Below are 22,117 nucleotides of genomic sequence, written 5' to 3'. Positions count from 1 at the left end.
ACCACTGGATTGCATTGATTTTTTTAATGTGCTTCAAATAATCTACATATGGTACTTGGTAATGTGATTGTATTGCACTGATTGGTTGTTTAGCTGCCTGATCTGATCTCTCATTACCTGTGATACCAGAGTGCCCTGGGATCCAGCAAAATAGCACTGCATGGTTCTTACTTCATAGGTGGTTTAAGCAGGAAAAAATTTGTTTTATGATGGGATGCGATATTGAAAGTTTATTGTCCAAAGTGGACACTGCACTCATGGAATCTGTGTGGACTCATGGCTAGTATTGTGGGAAGTGTTTATATTTTCTAGGGCTAATTTTATTGCGTATAATTCTGCAGTGTAACTGCTACACTCAACTGGTAGTGATATAGAAAGTGTAAAAGAGGAAAAGACAGCTGCAGCACCAACAGAAGAGTCTGTTTTCGAACCATCTGTATATATTATACAGCGTTGAGCATTGTTGAGGGCATGGCCTTTATGTAGCTGTTTAATACTTTCATATGGCAGGGATTTTTTTCCCCATTGCTGAAAATAGTTATCACAGTGAGGGAGAGTTACAGACCAGGGTGGATCAGGTACATCATTCTCTTGAAGCATATTCTCAAAGTTTATGTCCCAGGCATGCATCAATTCTTTTAATCGAATACCAGTGGGTCTATTTTCTGTAACTTTGCCGTTGTAGAAGGTGATCCAATCAGGGTTGAGAAGCAACGGTCGAACAGGATGGGCTGGAGGGCTTTGAATTTTGGCTGCATAATGAAGGAGCAGCATTTTCTTTCTAAGGTGAAGTGGAGATTCATACACCTCTACATACAGACTCTGGACAGGGGATGTTCTAAAGGCTCCTAGCGAAGTAAGAAGGGCACTGTGTTGGATGGTGTTCAGCCTGGTTAGTGCACTTTTCCTAGCAGAGTCATAGACAACAGCTCCATAATCTAATCGGGACCTGATAAGAGCACGATACAGATGTAGGAGAGAGTATCTATCGGCACCCCATTTCATGGCAGAAATGGACCGAAGAATATTTAGTTTCTTTAAGCATACAGTTCGGAGATATGTTATGTGAGAAACAAAGTTAAGTTTGGTGTCCAACATTAAACCTAGGAAACGAAGATTACTGGTGAGTGGTATCAGGTGGTTCTTTAGCCGAAGTTCCGGTTCCAGATGCAGCTTGCGTTTTTTGCAGAAGTGAATTGCAACAGTTTTTTGTTCTGACATACGATATCCATTTTGCTGTGTCCATATTTCTAGCTTATTTATGGAGAGTTGCAGCTGTCTTTCAATAGTATGAATATTTTTTGAACTGCAAGATAGAGTGAGATCATCAGCGTACATGTATAATTCGACAGTATTGGGAATATTGTGGGTTATAGTGTTCAGCCTAAGTGAAAAAAGAGTAGCGCTAAGTATTGACCCTTGCGGGACACCTTCTTCTTGGGTATAAATACGAGAAAGTACTGTTTGATAACGAACCTGAAAAGTTCTGTTTTGGAGGAAGTTTTGAATAAATTTCGGTAAATGTCCCCGCAATCCTAGGGAAAAAGGTTTTCGCAATATGCCATACCTCCAGGTTGTGTCAAAAGCCTTTTCAATGTCCAAACTTACCATTACAAGGTGTTCATTTTTCACATAAGCATTACGGATGTTAGTCTCTGCTTTCACCATGAGGTCTAAAGTGGATCTGTTTTGTCGGAATCCAAATTGATTGTTGTTTAGCAAGTTTTGAGTTTCAAGAACCCAGGTAAGTTGCCTGTGTATCATTTTTTCTAGAGTTTTACCTAGACAACTGGTGAGGGAGATCGGTCGAAAATTTTGTGTGAGTGATTGATCCTTTCCTGGTTTGGGAAAGGCTAGAATAATGGAGTGATGCCAGGTAGAGGGATAGGTACCTTCAAGGAAGATCCGATTAAAGAATGTTATTAGCAATTTCAGAGCTATATTGTTTAGGTGTTTCATCATTACACAATAGATTCCATCAGCTCCAGCAGCGCTATTTGGTGATCTGTTTAGTGCTGTTTGGAGTTCAAAAAGATGAAAAGGTTGATTGTAGGCTAGAGACTGGGTAGTTTGGAAATTAATCTTATATTTTTCTGCTATGGCTTTAGTTTGTAGAAAGGAAGTATCATAAGCCGTAGTGGCGGAAGTTTTGGAGAAAGTCTCTGCAAGCTCGTTGGCTATTTCTTGTGGTGAAGATATTTCTTGTCCATTCTTGGTTAAAATTGGAGCAGAAACTGGTAAAAATTTTCCATTTAGTTGTCGAATTTTTTTCCAAATAATTTTACTGCTAGTGTCTTTTGTGATGGAAGAGGCAAACTGTATCCATGATTCTTTTTTGGCTTGTCTTCTTATTTGTCGTGCTTTTGCCTTAAGCCCTTTAAATTGAATTAGGTTGTCGGTGGTTGGAAACTTACGGAACAGATTCCAGGCTTTATTTTTTTTCTTTTTTTTGCTATGGCACAAGCATCATTCCACCAGTGTTTAAGGTTTCTGTGTTTGAAAGCAGAAAACATTGGTATTGCTTTGGAAGCTGATGCTAGTATTTGTTTGGTAATGTGCTCGGTGACATCATCAATAGACCCTAGTTGTATCAATTGGCTATCAAAGGAGATGGAGACAGAGAACTTTTCCCAATCTGCTTTAGAAAATTTCCATAACACCCGATGATCAGGGCAAGGTGTCTGCATTGTTTGAATTCTGCATATTATTGGGAAATGATCACTGTTGTGCAGATCATTTAAAACCGTCCAATCTATAGTAGGAAGTAACTCAGGGGAACATATAGATAAGTCAACTGCAGACATACATCCCGTGGAGAGATGAGTGTAGGTGTTATGACCAGTGTTCAGCAAAGTTAGGTTCAGTTGGTCTATGAGCTTTTCTAGCAAGTGCCCTCTATTATCCATGTGAGCAGATCCCCATAGTGGATGATGTGCATTTAGGTCACCAAGAAGACAAAAAGGAGATGGTATCTGTTTTATAAGATCTTCTAATTCTTTCAACGTGTAGATATTGTTAGGTGGAAGATACAATGAGACGAGAGTTATTGTTTTGACCATTGCTACACGAACTGCAATGGCTTCTAAGTGGGTCTGAAGAGGAATGTTTCTTGCTGGAAATTTACAATTCACTAGAATTGCAACTCCACCATGTGCATGGCTTGAACTAATTCTATCTTTTCTATAGGCTGTAAAATGTTTAATCGAATAAGTTACCTGTGGATTTAAGTAAGTCTCTTGCAAGCAAATGGCTACCTGATTATATTGTGAGATCAAATCGTATATATCATCGGTATTACTGCGTAAACCTCTGCAATTCCATTGTACGATGTGCATCATTATTTGGTTTTAGAGAGGGAAGATGATTCTGTCTGTTTCTTGTAAGAGGGAGCAGTTTGCTTTTGATGATCATGTTTTATCTTATCCTTTCTTGGAAAATAAGGGTGTCCATATTCTGTAACTACCTTCTACATCATCGGTACCAGTAGATGAACAACCCCTCTCAATGGCATCTTCTGCATGAAGATCAAGGACCATTTCTTCTTGTGCATTTACAGCTTCCCTGTCCATGCTGCTTGAATTTGGTTGTTTCAATTCAGAGGCACGTTGCCTTTGTGGTTTCCTTTGTAATTTATCGATTGATGTAATTTTAGATGGAACTGAGAGTGGGGTATTGTTTATTTCGTCGATTGAAACAGGTTTGTTAGCGGGCTGATTTGTTAAAAGTGCCCATTCTGCAATGGATGTGTTAGGTGGGATTGACACTTCTGTTTGGGTAGCAACAGCTTGACAGTTTTGGGTAGCAGTAGCATAGCTGCGTTTTGGCATAGTTACCTTGACTTGTCTTCTTGCTTCTTGATATGATACTTTGTTTTCAATCTTAAACTTCTGTATCTTTTTTTCCATTTTCCACAGATCACATGATTTTGAATAAGCTAGGTGATCATTCTTACAATTTGGGCTCTCTGGAGATTTTGCATTACAATCTGCTTGAGAATGATTTTTCGAACCACAATTAGGACATGTAATTTCTCCTCTGCATGTTGTTTGAGAATGACCGAATTTTTGGCATTTGAAACACCTTAAGGGATTTGGAATGTATGCCCGGACTCGGCAGTGGAGGTAGCCTGCTTTCACTGAGTTGGGTAAATTTGGTGTACTGAAGGTCAATGTGATGTTTCGTGTTGGAACTAGTTCATCGTCCTTCCGGATCATGATTCGCATTGCTTGTGTTACTTTTTGTTCTTGTAATTTCGTAACTATTTCCTCTTCGGTGACGTTTAGTAGATCCCACTCACTTATTACTCTTTAGAGGAATTCAGTGTATTATGCAGTGTGACTTTAATTGGGATTCCGCTTATAGTTGACAGTTTCAATAACAGTTCAGAGTGTCTTGCCTGCGTGGTTTCAATTAATAGATCTCCTGACTGGAGTCGTTTTACCATTTTTGGTGTTCCTGCTGAATTTTCAAGACATCTTTGAATGACAAAGGGAGACAAATTGCTTACTGGTTGATTCGATAATGAATGCATTATCAGAAAAGCTGGTGGTTCTGGTTTGCTAGAATCTGTTCTCATTCTTTTCGAGAGACTAGGATCATGTTCCCTTCTACGGGTGTCAATATGTTGAGAGCCTGTTGGCTATATTGGCGGATATTCGTCGCAATCCATTGTTGCTCCTTTTTGCCCCGGGAGAGGAGATTCCTTCTCCCAAGTTACCAGCCCCGCCACGTGGAGGCAGGAGCAGTGCCACCAGTGACCAAGCGATAAAAGTTAGTGATTAGTGTGTTACAAGAGTTAGTTATATATATATACAAAAGAAAGGTGTTTTTCCTTTCTTGTAGGAGGTTTCCTTCTTTATTTATAAATAGCCAGAAAATAAACAACTTTGAAAGTAAAAGACTTTAGAAATTTTAACTACTTCTTTATAGAAAATACGCTTTGAAAATCGCTAGATCACTCGCTTGGCACTCGGGGCCCCAACATCAAGTGGACCAATCTGATTCATCTCCTTCTTTCTAGAGTTTACATAAGTAAAAAAGTCTGTTGTTTTTCTTTGCATCCTTTGCCAAGGATTTCTCATAATCAGCCTTCACTTGCCTAACCTCCTGTGTGACTTGATTACAGACTAGCTTATATCTGTGTAGGCTTCTGTGTCACCTGCTAATTATATGCGTCCCAGGCATTTTTCTTCTCTGCCACGAGTATCATTAGTTCATCTGACATCCATTTAGGCCTAAATCTTGAACAGTATTTCTAAGTTGGTATGAAAAGCCTACTAGCTTCCAGAATTAATTCCCTGAAGGCCTCCCCATTTAGACGTTTCTCAGAAAAGAAGTTTAGAAGTTTCTCAGGTATTGCTCAAAACATCAAAGGCACATATTGTTGGGATATCAGAGACGTGGTGTCACACAGATATAAGGAATGCAGAACTGGAATTTGGGGAGTACAACATCTACAGAAAGGATAGACTGGATAGGAAGGGAGGAGGGGTTATGCTATTAGTTAAGAAATACATAAAATCCAAGGAAGTGAAGCCAGTGGACATCGCTGGACAGTGCAGTGTCGAGTCAGTTTGGTGTGACATAAGCATTGGGAGATCAAAACTGAGAGTAGGAGTGTGCTATAGGCCTAATGACTCTAATGATGAGTATAATAAGAAACTGTACAGGGAAATAGAGTGGGCCAGTAAATCAGAGAGTCTTATAATGGGAGATTTTAATTTCCCAGATATTGACTGGAATTTGGGGGCTGGTCACTCACACACTAGCAAGGCTTTTGTGGATTTATTGGATGATTGTTTTCTACATCAGCATGTTCGGGAGGCAACTAGAGGGAGGAATACTCTTGATTTGATTATCAGCAGTGATTCTTCATGCATTAAGAATCTGTAGATAAATGAACCACTAGGTGGCAGTGATCACAGTGTGCTGAAGTGGGATTTACTCAAAGAGGTAACTACCATTAGGGGTAAAGGGAAGGGTTATTGCTTTCGTAGAGGCGACTACGATGGACTGAGACAGTATTTAAATTCTATACAGTGGGACCAACTGGTGATGTTACCAACAGCAAATGCAAAATGGGAAGCATTCAAAGAACTTATCTTGGAAGCTACTAGGCTTTACATACCAACTTAGAAATATTGTTCAAGGTTTAGGCCTAAATGGATGTCAGATGAACTGATGAGGCATATGGCAGAGAAGAAACATGCATGGGATACATACAAATTAACACGTGACACAGAAGCCTATGATAGATACAAGTTGATCTGTAACCAAGTTACAAAGGAAGTTAGGCAAGCGAAGGCAGATTACGAGAAATCTTTGGCAAGGGATGCAAAGAAAAACAGCAAAGAGTTCTTTACTTATGTAAACTCTAGAAGGAAGGGGATGAATCAGATTGGTCCACTTGATATCGATGGGTCAACTGTTGATGATCCTGCTCAGGTAGCTAACAAACTAAATGAATATTTTGCATCGACATTCACTCATGAGGAGTTATTTAGCGAGGAGAAAGCCAGAGGTGTATTCAACTCTAGCAGTAAGCTAGAGAATCTTGTAATAACTGAGAGTAAAGTGGAGGAGAAATTGTTGAAGATAAACACAAGAAAGGTACCCGGGGTAGATGGGATCTATCCAGTTATATTAAAGGAGGCAGCAGAGGAAGTAAGCAAACCCTTAGCCATAATTATGAGAGATTCCTTGGACTCAGAGGAGGTACCCACAGACTGGAGATGTGCAAATGTGACACCAATTCACAAAGGAGGATCAAAGGCTGACACAAGTAATTATAGAACTGTGAATTTAACTTCTATTCCAGGAAAATTAATGGAGGCACTAGTTAAAGTAGCACTGCAGGATCATTTAGACAAGACTTCAGTTATAGCTCGGACACAGCATGGTTTTGTTAAGGGGAAGTCTTGCCTGACCAATTTGATTGGATACTATGATGCAGTCACAAAGGAACTGGATGCAGGGAATAACTTTGATATTATATACTTGGATCTCAGAAAGGCTTTTGATACTGTTGCACATGGAAGACTGCTGCACAAATTGGAGCAGTGTGACATTGGAGGCAAATTGCTGCTGTGGATAAAGGGGTGGCTGAGGGAGAGAAGACAGAGAGTGGTAATCAATGGACACTGCTCGTTGTGGACTAATGTTATTAGTGGAGTCCCTTAGGGCTCAGTGTTGGGTCCATTATTGTTTTCTGTATTCATAAATGATATTGATGATGGTATATCAAGCTTAATGTCGAAATTTGCAGACGATACAAAGGTAGGCAGGGTTGTCAAGGACACTACTGACACTATGCTGCGGCAACAGGATCTGGAAAGGTTGAGCAGATGGGCTGAGAGGTGGCAAATGAAGTTTTACATTGGCAAATGTAAAGTACTACACATGGGAAACAGCAACCCCAGAGCAAAGTATCAACTCTGTGGTACTACACTGACAGTGGTAGAGAATGAAAGGGACCTGGGGGTGGTTGTGCAGGCAGATATGAAGTTTTCTCAGCAGTGCAGACGGGCTGCAAGAGTAGCTCATGGTGTATTGTCGATGATATATAGGAATTTTTCTAGCAGGGATAAGGAGGTGATTATTCCCTTGTATAAGGCAATGGTCAGGCCACACCTAGAGTACTGTATACAGGTCTGGAGGCCTCATTTCAAGAACGATGTAGAGATGCTAAAACGAGTACAGAGAAGGGCAACAAGATTGGTGAATGGAACAAAGGGGTTCTCTTACAAAGAAAGGCTTAAGTTTTGCAAATTACAGTGTCTGGAGACTAGGCACCAGCGAGGTGATCTGATACAGGTGTATAAAGCCTTGAATGGTTTGAACATGCTCAATGCTGATGGGATTCTTCCTCTTGCTCAGAATAATCACCTGAGAGGGCATAAATTCAAATTGAGGAAAGACAGATGTAGGATAGACGTGAGGAAATTTGCCTTTTGCCAGCGGGTGGTTGGTTGGTTGGTGGAACAGACTTCCATCCCTTGTCGTGGCAGTTGATAGCCTAAATAAGTTTAAGGCTCAGCTGGACAGGTATTTCGAATGAACAGACAGGTGAAGTGGAAGTGGTTATTTTTTATTTTTTTTTTTTTTGGCTGATGCTGCATAAGCTTGCTTTCTTGCATCAAATCCCTCTACTAATGTTAATACTAAAATAAAGCAGATTCTAGAAATTAGTTATATCTTTAGCTAAATACAAAAGATGCATGCCCAAAAAGTGATTCATACCTTATATATTACAATTAAAACCCCACTTTTCTTTTGCACCACTAGTTAAGCTACGATATTCCCGCCAAAATACTGATAAGATTGCGATATGAATAGTGAGTTGTAACTTACAAAATCACTAGCTAAATTTAAAAAAATAAACTAATGGACACTACTAAACCTATTTAATCTATTTGTAAAACACAAATTAATACATTAACTAATCAAAAATATGATAAAATTTCAAAGAAAACTTATCTGCTTGCAGCATCTCCAAATGTCCTCATCTTCACATCTATAGTCTCATTCCCATGTGTTTTAGGAATTGCAGTTGCTGCTACATGGACATTATGGAAGGTATTTCCATAATGACTTGCACACTTCCACACTACATCACTGATGGGCTTATGGATGACTTTTGTGATGTAAAACTGTGTCAGCTGTTTGTAGGCATTCCAGTCAGCTTTATAGAACTTCCAGTGTGATGTTCTTGATAGCTGAGATGGTCTTTTCTCAGTCAAGACAGATAACATGGGAAAATTATTACTTCCACAAGGACTCTCTTCAACTTCCCATGTAAACAACATGGGAGAGCAGATAGAAAGATTTGTGGCAGAAAATGTATGGATAAGCATGTGAAAAAAGCTAGTTGGAAGTAGAATGCATTTTCAGGAATCCAGCTTGTGGACCTAATATGTTTCCTGTTCTGAACCTTTTTTGCCACTGAGGTGTTCTCATTTCTGTTATTTACTGGTAGGGGCTACATTAGGGTCTCAGAAAAAAGATTTAAATTATCAGAATTCATGATAAGTTTTATTTGTTTCAGTGCCTGGGCTTTCCATTCATCAAGTAGCCTAAGGGGACACCCATCACCCAGAAAGCAATAAATATGCCTGACAGTGGGACACCATATCCACACCACCATCATCGGCCTACATCCCTTGGATCCATCCATTTCCTTTGGACTATGAGGGGAATGGCATTGAAATGGTTGACCCTTGAGGGTGAACCCACTAGCCAGTTGAGCCTAGATGGGACTATCCTCTGGCATTCCCCTCCCTGAATAACTCCACATCTGTGAATGTAGATGCAAAATATTCATTTAGTTGTTAGCAACCATACAGCCATCTTGTTGAAGATGGGCCCCCTCAACCACCAGGGTTTCCTATCAAAGTTTACACATGTTGCAACACCTGCGATATGGTGTTAATTCTTGAATCTAGGCTGTAGCTGTTGGATCCCAGTGATGCTAATTTGGGAGGGGGGGACTGCACTTGTATGCTGCCTGTTGCATACAAGGGCAGCATGGAGGGGGAGAGTGGTTCCTCTCACCAAGTAGAGGTGTTCACTTTGGGAAAGAGGAAAAGAGAATTTACGCTGACTAAGGCTAAAGCTCAAAGAGAAAATGAATGAATGAATGGAAGGCTGATAATTCAGAAGGAGTGATTTACACACCAACAAGAGATAACAGAATTGGATAATGATGGTTTTAGTTTTTGCTTTTAAAAAAAGTATTTGAAATATAGTTAAGTAAAAAAAAAAAAATAGAAAAAAGACATACTCAGCTTGTTATATTTTGTTGTTGAGCAAGGATCTCCTAATCCAACAGCAATACCAAGTACTGATACCTGAGATATAAAAATAATTCATTATGTTAGTGATTTAATTTCCAATGTAATTTTTTTTTTTCCTGATTATTTCTTCTACATGTTCTATATTCAGGATGTATCACTAAGTAAAGAATTCATTACATCATTATTATATTCATAACAAATATCTGGAAATATTAACATATAAAAATGTCTACTGCACCAAACTTTGATAAACCATCATGGCAATAACAATTGCTGAGATATCCTGTAAAATTTTGTTCTGCAGATGTGTAAAATCATTGTTTCTTTACGAATACTTCTATCTTAAGAACGTCTAGAAAAGTTTAATCTTGTAACATGCGCAGTCAGAATGAGTTAGAATTACATGTTTAAATTTCCCAGAATTTGTAGTGTTGCACAGAAGTAAAGAGTATTAGTAGCAACAAATTATGCAAAAAAGCAAGCCTATACAGCATTTGAATATTGTTGGTAGACACTTTCATCATTCTTGAAGGCTATCTATTTCGTATGGTGTGAAGTACGATCATAATATTGCAAGTCTGATGTGCAACATTTTGCAGAGCATCACAGCAATTAACTAGACTATGCTTCAGATTTTCCAAAATTTGGTGCAGAGATACATTTGTTTGAGATAATAATGATTTTTGTAGGTTATCTGCATAATATGCCTATTAAACAAAAATTAAAATTTTTTTATTATCCTTCACAACACAACCCGAAGAGAACTTTACAAATTTATTGTAATTGCATTTTTTTTTCACAGACAATATATATAGCACCGCAGATAACAATATGCTGCAGCAATTTTGTGACAGCATATGGGCTGAAATCAAAATATACATACATGCATCTACACATATTACCCCACGACCAAATCCAGCTAAGCCACCAGATGAGCTACTCTTGCAGTCTGTTTGCACTGCTCAGAAAACTTCATATGTGACAGCACAATTACCCCACAACAGATCTTTTTCATTCTCCATTACCCTGAGTGTAGTACTGCACAGTTGGTAGGTTACTCTGGGTAAACTGCTATCCATATGCAGCATTGTGCATTTGTCAATTTAAATTTCAGTTGTCACCTCTCAGCCAATCGGCTCAACTTTTCCAGATGCTGTTGCAGTAGCGTGTCTCCCTTACTGTCATTAACAACCCTACCAAACTTTGTATTATCTGGAAACTTGGATATTAAGCCTGATATACCTTCACCAATATCACTGATAAATAAACAAAACAACAATGGGCCAAACACGGACCCCAGGGGGACACCACTAATAACATTATCTACGAAGAGAAGTGTACATTGATTACCACTCTCTGTCTTCACCCACTCGACTGATCCTTTATCCATAGCAGCAACATTCCCTTAATTTTCTTGCATCGTATGCCTCTACTAATGCTAATGCCATACTGCTCAAACTTGTACAGTAGTTTTCCATGTGCAACAGTATCAAAAGCTTCCCTAAAATCCAAGTATTGTATATGATATCAAATTTATTTTTTGCATCCCGTTCCTTTGTGATTGCATCCCGTTCCTTTGTGATTGCATCGTAGTATCCAATCAGATTGGTCAGACAAGACTTCCCTTAACAAACCCATGCTGTGTCTGAATTATAGCTGCAGTCTTGTATAGCTGATCCTGCAGTGCTTCTTTAACCAGTGACCCCATTATTTTTCACGGAACAGAAGTTAAACTAACAGGTCTGCAATTACTCGTGTCAACTTTCGATCCTGCTTTGTGAATTGGGGATACATTTCAACATCTCCAGTTTGTGGGGACCGCCCCTGAGTGTAAGGATGACCTCACAAACATGACTATAGGCATGCTTACTTCCATTGCTGCCTCCTTTAATTTAACTGGATAGATGCCATCCACCACAGCTGCATTTCTTATGTTTAACTTCAACAATTTCTCATCCACTTTGCTCTCAATTATTACAAAATAATTTAGCTCCCTACCAGAGTTTGATAAGTTTTTTGCCTCCACTTCCCTACAGACTTCATCATCTGGGAATATAGAGGCAAAATACTCATTCAGTTTGTCAGCTACCTGAGTAGAATCATCAACAATCAAACCATTGATATCAAATGGCCCAAACTGATTCATTCCCTTCCTTCTAGAGTTACATAAGTAAAGAACTGTTTAATGCTTTTCTTTGCATCTTTTTGCCAAAGATTTCTCGTAATTTGCCTTTTCTTGCCTAACCTCCTTTGTGACTTGATTACTGACTATCTTATATCTAACATAGGCACCTGCATCTCTTGATAATTTATATGCATCCCATGCATTTTTCTTCTCTGCCATGAGTATCATTAGATCATCTGGCCTCCTTTAGGACTAAATCTTGAACTGTATTTATTAGTTGGTATGAAAAGCCTAATAGCTTCCAAGATTAATTCCTTGAATTAATCTTGAATTTGCTGTTGGTAACATTATCAGTTACCAACTGTCTAAGACCACTGTAGTCACCTGTAAGAAAGAAAATGGTAGTTTTCTAATGGTAGTTTCATCTTTGAGTAAATCCCACATCAGTACACTGCGATCACTGCCCCCTTCTGATTCCGTTATCTGCAGATTCTTAAAGCATGAATAATCACTGCTGATAATCAGATCAAGAGCTCCCTCCAGTTGCATCTCGAACATGCTGGTGCAGAAAACAATCATCCAATAAATCCATAAAAGTCTTGCTAGTGTGTGAGTAACCAACCACAAGTTCCAGTCTATACGTGAAAAGTTAAAATCCCCATTAAAAGACAACTTGATTTACTGGTCCCGTCTATTTCTCTGTACAGTTGTTCGTTGCACTCATCAGTCCTAATGACTGATGAGTTTGTTGCTTTAGCATTAGTAATTTTGCTTTAGCATTAGTAATGGCACAGGAGCTCACATCTGGTGAGTATGGGCTTGGTACACCCAGGGTCCTGAGCTGGATATCATCATTCTTCTCTTTCTTGGTTGCTGTTGTTGTTTTGGTTTTTAGGAGCATTAGCAGCTAAGGCCATATTGCTCCGGGGATATGCGGTGGTCATTCCCTGACCTTTCCGCATCCTCCGTATTTGGTGGTCACGGGCTCGAACCCCGGTCTAATCAAGAAGCGTGTGCTACGCACTGCTGCTCCTGTCCACCTGGCTATGGAAGTGCCCTCTTTCTTTGTGATTCACTTCTAATTCTCTCTCTCTCTCTCTCTCTCTCTCTCTCTCTCTCTCTCTCTCTCTCAGGGTAACTTACAAATATTTTTTTTGGCTGGTGCAGCATAAGCCTCAGGCTTCCTTGCATCATATAGCTAATAATAATAATAATAATAATAATGATTCAAGAAAGCAAGCTTATATAACATTGGCCAAAAAAAAAAAAAAATCTGCTAATTTCACCCATTCACTCACTCCAAATGTTTGTCTAGTTCTGCCTTGAATCTATTTAAACTATCATCTTCTACAATGATAGATGGAAGTTTGTTCCAGCAATCAACCACACGCCGGCTTAAGGCAAACTTCTGCACATCTATCCTACAACTGTCTTTCTGCAATTTGAATTTATGCCCTCTCAGACAATTATTCTGAGCAAGAGGAAGAATCCCATCAGCACTAAGCATACTCAAACCATTCAAGGCTTTATACACCTCAATCAGATCACCTTGCAGGTGCCTAGTCTGCAGACACTGTAATTTGCAAAACTTAAGCCTTTCTTTGTAATAGTAACCCTTTGTTCTATTCAATAATCTTGTTGCCCTTCCAGCACTCGCTCCAGCATTTCTACATCCTTCCTAAAATGAGGCCTCCAGACCTGTATACAGTATTCAAGGTGGCCTGACCATTGCCTTATACAAGGGGATAATCACCACCTTATCCCTGCTAAAAAAATTCCTGTATATTATTGACAAGGCACCATGAGACCATCTTGCAGACCATCTGCACTGCTCAGAAAACTTCAAACCCGCCTGCACAATTATCCCCAGGTTCTTTTCATTCTCTACCACTGTCATTGTAGTACCACATAGTTGATACATTACTCTGGGGTTACTGCTTACCATATGCAGTACTTTTCATTTGTCAATGTTAAATTTCAGTTGCCACCTCTCAGCCCATCTGCTCAACTTTTCTAGATCCTGTTGCAGCAGCGTAGTGTCATTAACATCCCTGCCAACCTTTGTATCGCGCTGCAAACTTCGACATTTTCTCCTCCACTTTGCTCTCAGTCATTACAAAATTATCTAGCTCATTGCCAGAGTTTAATTCACCACTGTCATTCCCCTCCCTGAATACCTCCTCCTCATGTGTGAATGAGATGGAAAATACTCATTTAGTTTGTTAGCTACCTGAACAGGATCATCAAGAGGTGAACCATCGATATTCAGGGGACCAATCTGATTCATCCCCTTCCTTCTAGAGTTTACATAAGTAAAGAACTCTTTGCTGTTTTTCTTTGTATCCTTTGCTAAATATTTCTTGTAATCTGCTTTTGCCTGCCTAAACTCCTTTGTGACTTGGTTACAGACCAGCTTATATCTATCATAGGATTCTGTGTCAGTTATTAATTTATATATATCCCATGCATTTTTCTTCTCTGCCACATGCCTTATTTCACACCAAACTGACTCAACACTGCACTGTCCATCCATGTTAACTAGATGCACTTCCTTAGATTTTCTGTGTTTCTTAACTAATAGCATGACTGCTCCTCCTATGCTGTCAATCCTTTATGTACACATTGTACTCCCCAAATTGAAATTCTGCATTTCTTATATCTGTTTGATTCCATGTCTGTGATATCCCAAAAATATTCATCCTTGATATCTTGACTAGCATCTTAAATACATTAAATTGATTTAATATACTCCTAGCATTGGTGCATGCAAGTAAACATGCATCTGTTCTTACTCTTAGTTATCCTAACACAATCCCTGTATTTACTTGTTCCATAATGACTCCGTGCAGTCCTTGAAATCTCCACTAGTACCTCACTTTCCAGGCTGCTGCTCATTCCAATAGGAGAAGTGCAAGAATCACTTTTACCTCTGCCTGAGGCTACTGTTAATCTATTAGTCTGTGAATCCTTCCAAGCTAGTTTTTCCGACCCACCTAATACTGCCTCGATATCATCAGCAAATATTCTTGCACCCTTTCTATTTAAGTGTATCTCATCGCTGTAGAAACAATCTTTCCTGTTTACAAGCACAGACTATTTTTAAAAATTGAGAAAAATTCTACCCCACGGTCTTTGCACAATCTCTCCGAAATGAGAGGTTGGGCCGAAATGATTGACAATGCTCTCATCATATACTGCCTCCTATCATATTTTGGCAGAACTGCAGACACTTTAAAATTCAACCCTAACTCATGACTTTTTTTCAACTTTGATCTGTACTTGTTAAGTAAACAAGTATTATGGAGAATTGTTTGGAAAGATTTTCAACCACACTCTTATGATGTCATTTCCCCTCTCTTACTTTCCTGGACATTTTGATTACTGAGGTTAGTTGTGCATGATATCATGCCTCTGGTAGAAGTTATGAATGAGATGCTGTTAACAAAAAGTAATAATCATGGTGTAATAGCATAATTAGTATTAAATCTTTATGGAAATAACCTACAAAGTAAAAGACTAAAAGTCATGATTAGGGATAAGCAAAGAATTCCTTGCCACTTTTCTTTATACATTTAGTCAAATACTAGATTACAGGCTAATTTCAGGCACAATAAATTTTTTTCTTAAATTAATTGGATTTTTATTTTCTATGAAGAAAGGAAAGTTAATTTTGACTAAAAGAAATGAAAATGTAACTAAGTGGTGAATACAGTGTTAGACAACTGAGTTCACCATGGCTCGAATATATGTTATACTAGGTACAGTAATGTTCTTTATCTTTTAAACACCACCCTCTGATTATATATGGCCATCCTGGAGTATAAAAGGAAATTTTTTTATTTAATTTAATAGTAAATAACTAAGTAACTTATCAATTATTACAAATTAACTAATAATATTTAAAAATAATTCTTTTGATTTTGCTGTACTACTTCAACATAATGCTCATTCAACTTTCTGTAATATTTGACTTATTTTCTCCTGAATTTTAATAAAAACTGAAATGCAATATATTTCACAGATTTTCTTTCTTTTAATAAAACAAACAAACAAAAAAAAAAAAATCAAATATCAAAATTGCAATACGTACAAATTAATTCAAATCATAATATGCAAACTTTTTGTAACATACTTTTTTTTTTATTTCCTCCTGATTCTAGTAAAGTTATCACTTCTCAGCCTTTTGGTTAAGTTAAAAGTGTAGTACTAACAAAGTTGAAATATAATGCATGTTTTGTAGTTAAAGAGACCTCTGATGTCAGGAATTAGATACATACAACTTCTTTGACAGTGAAAAATTTGAAAGAAAGTTTGTTAAAAATAAAAGATTAGAAAATATTTAAATTAAAACTCATGAAATTAAATAGAATATCTAGAATAAAAGGAATTAAAATATGCTGGTTAAAAGACCCAAAAAGTATACAAGAAGAAACTAAAAACACAATAAATAACATATAGTAGCTTTCAACTATTGTAGGCAGCCTTTATCAACTATAATATGAGTGGCTAGCAGCAATTTAAATACAGGGTATGAGCAAATAGTTAATCACATTAGCAAGCACAAGTTATGGAATGGAAGAAAGAAATGATATGCTGGATTAGAATGAAGCAGGTCTAGGTGGTTGGAAAGGAGAGAGAAGGAAGCTTAAGTCAATAAAAATCAGACATTTCCTTATGCTTGATCATTTCCAGCACTGATACCCCTACCCCAAACTTGCATGCTTTATATCTACTGTCATAAAACTTCTGGTAGGAAGAACACACTTTACAGTAAATTCAAATCAAGATTTTATACAATGTTTGAGAAACCAGAATATCAATAAAGAAGATCAGATCTCCTATGATGTTGCCTCCTTGTATGCCTGCATTCTCATGACCACTGCTATGAACAGTGTCCATTGACAACTGTTCAAAGTGAGCATACCTTGAATAATAGAACTAAACTTACTACTGCCGACATTTTTGAAGTGTTACATATGTGCTTAGATAATACAAAATTTGTTTTTGAAAACACTATGTATAAACTATCATGTAGTTTGGGTACATGCTCTCCCATAATTTCTCACATGGCAAAACTAATCATGGAGGATTTTGACTCTAATGTCCTTCTTAATTCCCCCTTTCCCATCACCTTATGGAAAATGTACACTGATGAGGTTTTTACCAAACTTCTCCAGGGTAGTGAAACATGAGTTAATAGCCTGAAACTCACTTTCTTAACAGTTAATCCGAATTTTTGAAATTCACTATCGAAATCGAGTACATGGGTTGAAGGAGAGGAGGAAGCAAACCGATATCATAACTAAACTCACTTTCTTGTATAAATTTATTTTTTTGATAATTATTAGCATTTCGAAATATTATTATTAAAATATGTGATCATGGTTTGGTGGTTGAAAAAAGGAACTTTAAAACAAGAAGCATACTTCTAGTACTGCAACTGTGGCCAATGAAAACAAACACAATATTGTCACAATTCAAAGTGAGAATGAACAATTGCAGCCTTTTGTTCCCCAGAAATCCAAAGTAAAAAAACAAGAACCAACTAATAAAAGACCAAAATGAAAGTATAATGACAGTTATTTGAATTTCAGCTTTACATGTGTTGGAAATAAAATGCTCCTGATGCACAGTGCGGCATATGTAATAAAATATTAGGAACACTTCTTTGGCTCTCACCAAACTTGTGTTTCATAAGTGTTCCGTGAATATGTTGTGAGATGAAAAGTGTTCCATCACTAAAAAAAGTTTGGGAAACGCTGGTCTAGAGGATCGACTGAATTTCAATGTGAATAAGAATGACAATTCTGCTCAACTCTGCCCAATCAGCAGTAGCCATACATTACTGGCAGAGCCATAACCTCATGGCAAGTGATGCCTGCAGCTCCAAGGTCTGTTGCTGGATGGAGTTAGCATACATTATTACCACTTGAGTTTCAATTAATAAGGGACTGTGGTACTCATATGCCCCATCATTCCACCCCATTGTTTTCTCCTCTCCTATCATTTAGACTTTGTTCATTGTAGTCTGGCATATTAACTCCTACTTGCTCATGTAGTAGTAGTAATGGAAAATTATGCAAGAAAGTAAGTTTATATAGCATCAGCAAAAAAAAACCAAAAAAAAAAACCCAAAGTTCACCCATCCATACCATACAAGAATTTGTCTGTTTCCCCTTGAATTTGTTCAACACATCCACTTCCACAACAACTGATCCAACAATCAACCACCTGCTGGCTGGCAAACTTCTGCATACTTACCTTGCAACCATCCTTCCTCAACTTGAATTTATGCCCCCCCTCATGTAGTCTCAGCAAGTAAAAGAATACCATTATCATTCAGCTTACTCGATTCATTCAAGCTTTGAAACACCTCATCAGACCTCCCCCCACAGGTGTATGGTCTCGAGACTGCAATTTGCAGAAATGAAGCCATTCCAGATAAGAGCACCCTTTTGTTTCACCAATCTGGTTGCCATTCTCTGCACCCATTCAGGCAGATCTACATCCTTCCTAAAGTGAGGGCTCCATACCTGTATACAGTACTCAAGATGCGGCCTAACGATAGCCTTATGCAAAGGGATAATCACCTCCTTATCCCTGGTAGCAAAGAGTCTGTATATCATTGACAAAACCACATGAGCAGTCCTTGTAGCATTTCTGCACTGCTCAGAGAATTTCTGACTGCACAATTACCCCAGGTCTTTTCCATTCTCCACTCTGAGTGTAGAATCATACAGTTAATTAGTAATTCTGGGGTTACTGCTACCCATGTGCAGTACCTTGCATTAGTCAATGTAAGCCCATCGACCCAATTTTCCTAGATCTTATAGCAGTAGCTCACCTTGATGTCTGTTGTTAACCACCTTGCCAACTTTGCATCATGTGCAAACTTAGACATTAAGCCTGATATAATATACCTTCATCAATATTATAGATAAATATTTAAAACAACAATGGATCCAGCACTGAAACCTGGGGAACTCCAATAATAACATAGTCCAAAAAGAGTAATGCCCATTACTAACCACTCTGTCTTCTTCCACTTAACTTTTATGAGCAACAGTATCAAAAGCCATCCTGAAATCCAAATATATGATGTCAACATTATTTTTTGCACTGCATCATAGTTATCTATCAGATTGGTTAGACAAGACTGTTCCTTGCAATTATACTGCAGTCACCATGCAGTATAACTGCATTCCTGTCCAGATGGTCCTGCATTACTTCTTTAACTGGTGACTCCCAGGGGCTCACATCTGGTGAGTATGGGCTTGGCGTACCCAGGGTCCTTAGCTGGATATCATCATTCTTCTCTTTCTTGATGATTCCCTTCTATTTCTCTCTCTCTCTCTTTCAGGGAAACATTTTTTTTTTTTTTTTTGGCTGGTGCAGCATAAGCTTGAGGCTTCCTTGTACTATATGGCTAATAATAATAATAATAATAATAATAATAATAAACAAGTAATAAAAAAAAATTTTAAAGTCAATTCCTACTTAGGTCAACAAAGAAAAATTTTATTTTAGTTACTTTTATTAAATAATTACAATTAATATAAATATGTATATAAATATAACAGAATCACAATATTAAGTGGCAAAATAGAAAGCGAATTTCCTTGTAATTTTCCATTTTCCTTTCTATATATGGTGTTGGACTATTATTTTTATTCACATGTTTCATTTTCCATTTTGTTCCCTCCTTGACTCAGACTAGAACCCAGAATGAAAAAAGAATCTGAAAAACTCCACTTGATATCGATGGGTCAACTGTTGATGACCCTGCTCAGGTAGCTAACAAACTAAATGAATATTTTGCATCGACATTCACACATGAGGAGTTATTTAGCGAGGGGAATGACAGAGGTGTATTCAACTCTAGCAGTAAGCTAGAGAATCTTGTAATAACTGAGAGTAAAGTGGAGGAGAAATTGTTGAAGATAAACACAAGAAAGGCACCTGGGGTGGATGGGATCTATCCAGTTATATTAAAGGAGGCAGCAAAGGAAGTAAGCAAACCCTTAGCCATAATTATGAGAGCTTCCTTGGACTCAGGGGAGGTACCCATGGACTGGAGATGTGCAAATGTGACCCAATTTACAAGGGAGGATCAAAGGCTGACACAAGTAATTATAGACCTGCGAGTTTAACTTCTGTTCCCGGAAAATTAATGGAGGCTGTTTGTTGTTGTTTGTTTTTTTGGTTTTTAGGAGCATTAGCAACTAAGACCATATTGCTCTGGAATATGCGGTGGTCATTCCCTGACCTTTCCGCATCCTCTGTATTTGGTGGTGACGGGCTCGAACCCCGGTCTAATCAAGAAGCGTGTGCTACGCACTGCTGCTCCTTCCCACCTGGCTACAGAGGCGCCTTAATGGAGGCACTGGTTAAAGAAGCACTGCAGGATCATCTAGACAAGACTTCAGTTATAGCTCAGACACAGTATGGTTTTGTTAAGGGGAAGTCTTGCCTGACCAATTTGATTGGATGATGCAGTCACAAAAGAACTGGATGCAGGGAATAACTTTGATATTATATACTTGGATCTTAGAAAGGCTTTTGATACTGTTGCACATGGAAGACTGCTGCACAAATTGGAGCAGTGTGGCATTGGAGGCAAACTGCTGCTAGGATAAAGGGGTGGTTGAGGGGGAGAAGACAGAGAATGGTAATCAATGGACACTGCTCATCGTGGACTAATGTTATTAGTGGAGTCCCTCAGGGTTCAGTATTGGGTCCTTTATTGTTTTCTGTATTTATAAATGATATTGATGATGGTATATCAAGCTTAATGTCCAAGTTTGCAGACGATACAAAGGTTGGCAGGGTTGTCAAGGACACTACTGACACTATGCTACTGCAACAGGATCTGGAAAGGTTGAGCAAATGGGCTGAGAGGTGGCAAATGAAGTTTAACATTGACAAATGTAAAGTACTACATATGGGAAACAGCAACCCAAGAGCAACGTATCAACCCTGTGGTACTATACTGACAGTGGTAGAGAATGATACTGTTTCTTCATGTCGCTGTTTTTTCATGCCACCCTTACATCAACCTTTGCCTCTCAGTTACATATAATCAATTGGACATCAGGGTTGCCACGAAGACTTGCCGCAAATAGGATTCTGTGCGTGCGATAGCCTTCTCATAAGGTGAGAAAAACGTAATGGCCTTGTTTGCTATTTCCTATCGTCGTACACTAGGGAAAAAGTTGAGCTTTGAAGTAGCTTAACTTCCTGGAACATTAAGAGCAACAAACTCCTTGAACTATGTTGAATTTTTAAAGACTGTTCAGGTTCAAAACTCTTAGAAAACAGAAAATGGGACCTGGGGGGTGGTTGTGCAGGCAGATATGAAGTTCTCTGAGCAGTGCAGATGGGCTGCAAGAGTAGCTCATGGTGTATTGTCAATGATATATAGGAATTTTTCTAGCAGGGATAAGGAGGTGATTATTCCCTTGTATAAGGCAATGGTCAGGCCACACCTAGAGTACTGTATACAGGCCTGGAAGCCTCATTTCAAGAAGGATGTAGAGCTCGCTGGAAGGAGTACAGAGAAGGGCAACAAGATTAGTGAATGGAACAAAGGGGTGCTCTTACGAAGAAAGGCTTAATATTGCGAATTACAGTGTTTGGAGACTAGGCACCAGCGAGGTTGTTTGTTTGTTATTTGGTTTTTAGAAGCATTAGCAACTAAGGCCATATTGCTCCGGGAATATGCGGTGGTCATTCCCTTGACCTTTCCGCATCCTCCGTATTTGGTGGTGATGGGCTCGAACCCCGGTCTAATCAAGAAGCATGTGCTACGCACTGCTGGTGCTCCTTCCCACCTGGCTACGGAGGCGCCCTACCAGCGAGGTGATCTGATAGAGGTGTCCAAAGCCTTGAATGGTTTGAGCATGCTCAATTGCTGATGGGATTCTTCCTCTTGCTCAGAATAATCATCTGAGAGAGGATATAAATTCAAATTGAGGAAAGACAGATGTAGGATAGACGTGAGGAAATTTGCCTTTAGCCAGCGGGTGGTTGGTTGGTTGGTGGAACAGACTTCCATCCCTTGTCGTGGCAGTTGATAGCCTAAATAAGTTTAAGGCTCAGCTGGACAGGTATTTCGAATGAACAGAGGGGTGAAGTGGAAGTGGTCATTTTTTATTTATTTATTTTACTTTATTTTTTTTTTTGGCTGATGCTGCATAAGCTT

The 22,117-nt window shown here is 38.5% G+C and overlaps 1 protein-coding gene across 5 annotated transcripts in view; it reads right to left on the bottom strand.

Moving 5' to 3' along the window:
- The window catches only part of LOC150077345 (C2 domain-containing protein 5), a 992,151-nt gene that overhangs the window by 115,321 nt on the left and 854,713 nt on the right, over positions 1-22,117 (bottom strand). For 4 of the 5 annotated variants that reach the window (XM_090386765.1, XM_090386767.1, XM_090386764.1 and 1 more), the window contains one exon: positions 9,779-9,845. The exons of the other annotated variant lie outside the window; for it this stretch is intronic. In XM_090386765.1, coding sequence (XP_090242891.1) covers positions 9,779-9,845 — 67 coding nt within the window. The remainder of the gene's footprint in view (positions 1-9,778; positions 9,846-22,117) is intronic. 5 annotated transcript variants of the gene reach the window in all.

This window comes from Mastigoproctus giganteus, chromosome 12, assembly GCF_048544385.1.
Source record: "Mastigoproctus giganteus isolate SK-2022 chromosome 12, ASM4854438v1, whole genome shotgun sequence".
Taxonomy (NCBI): Eukaryota; Metazoa; Arthropoda; class Arachnida; order Uropygi; family Thelyphonidae; genus Mastigoproctus; species Mastigoproctus giganteus.
This window is presented reverse-complemented; position numbering and strand designations above follow the sequence as displayed.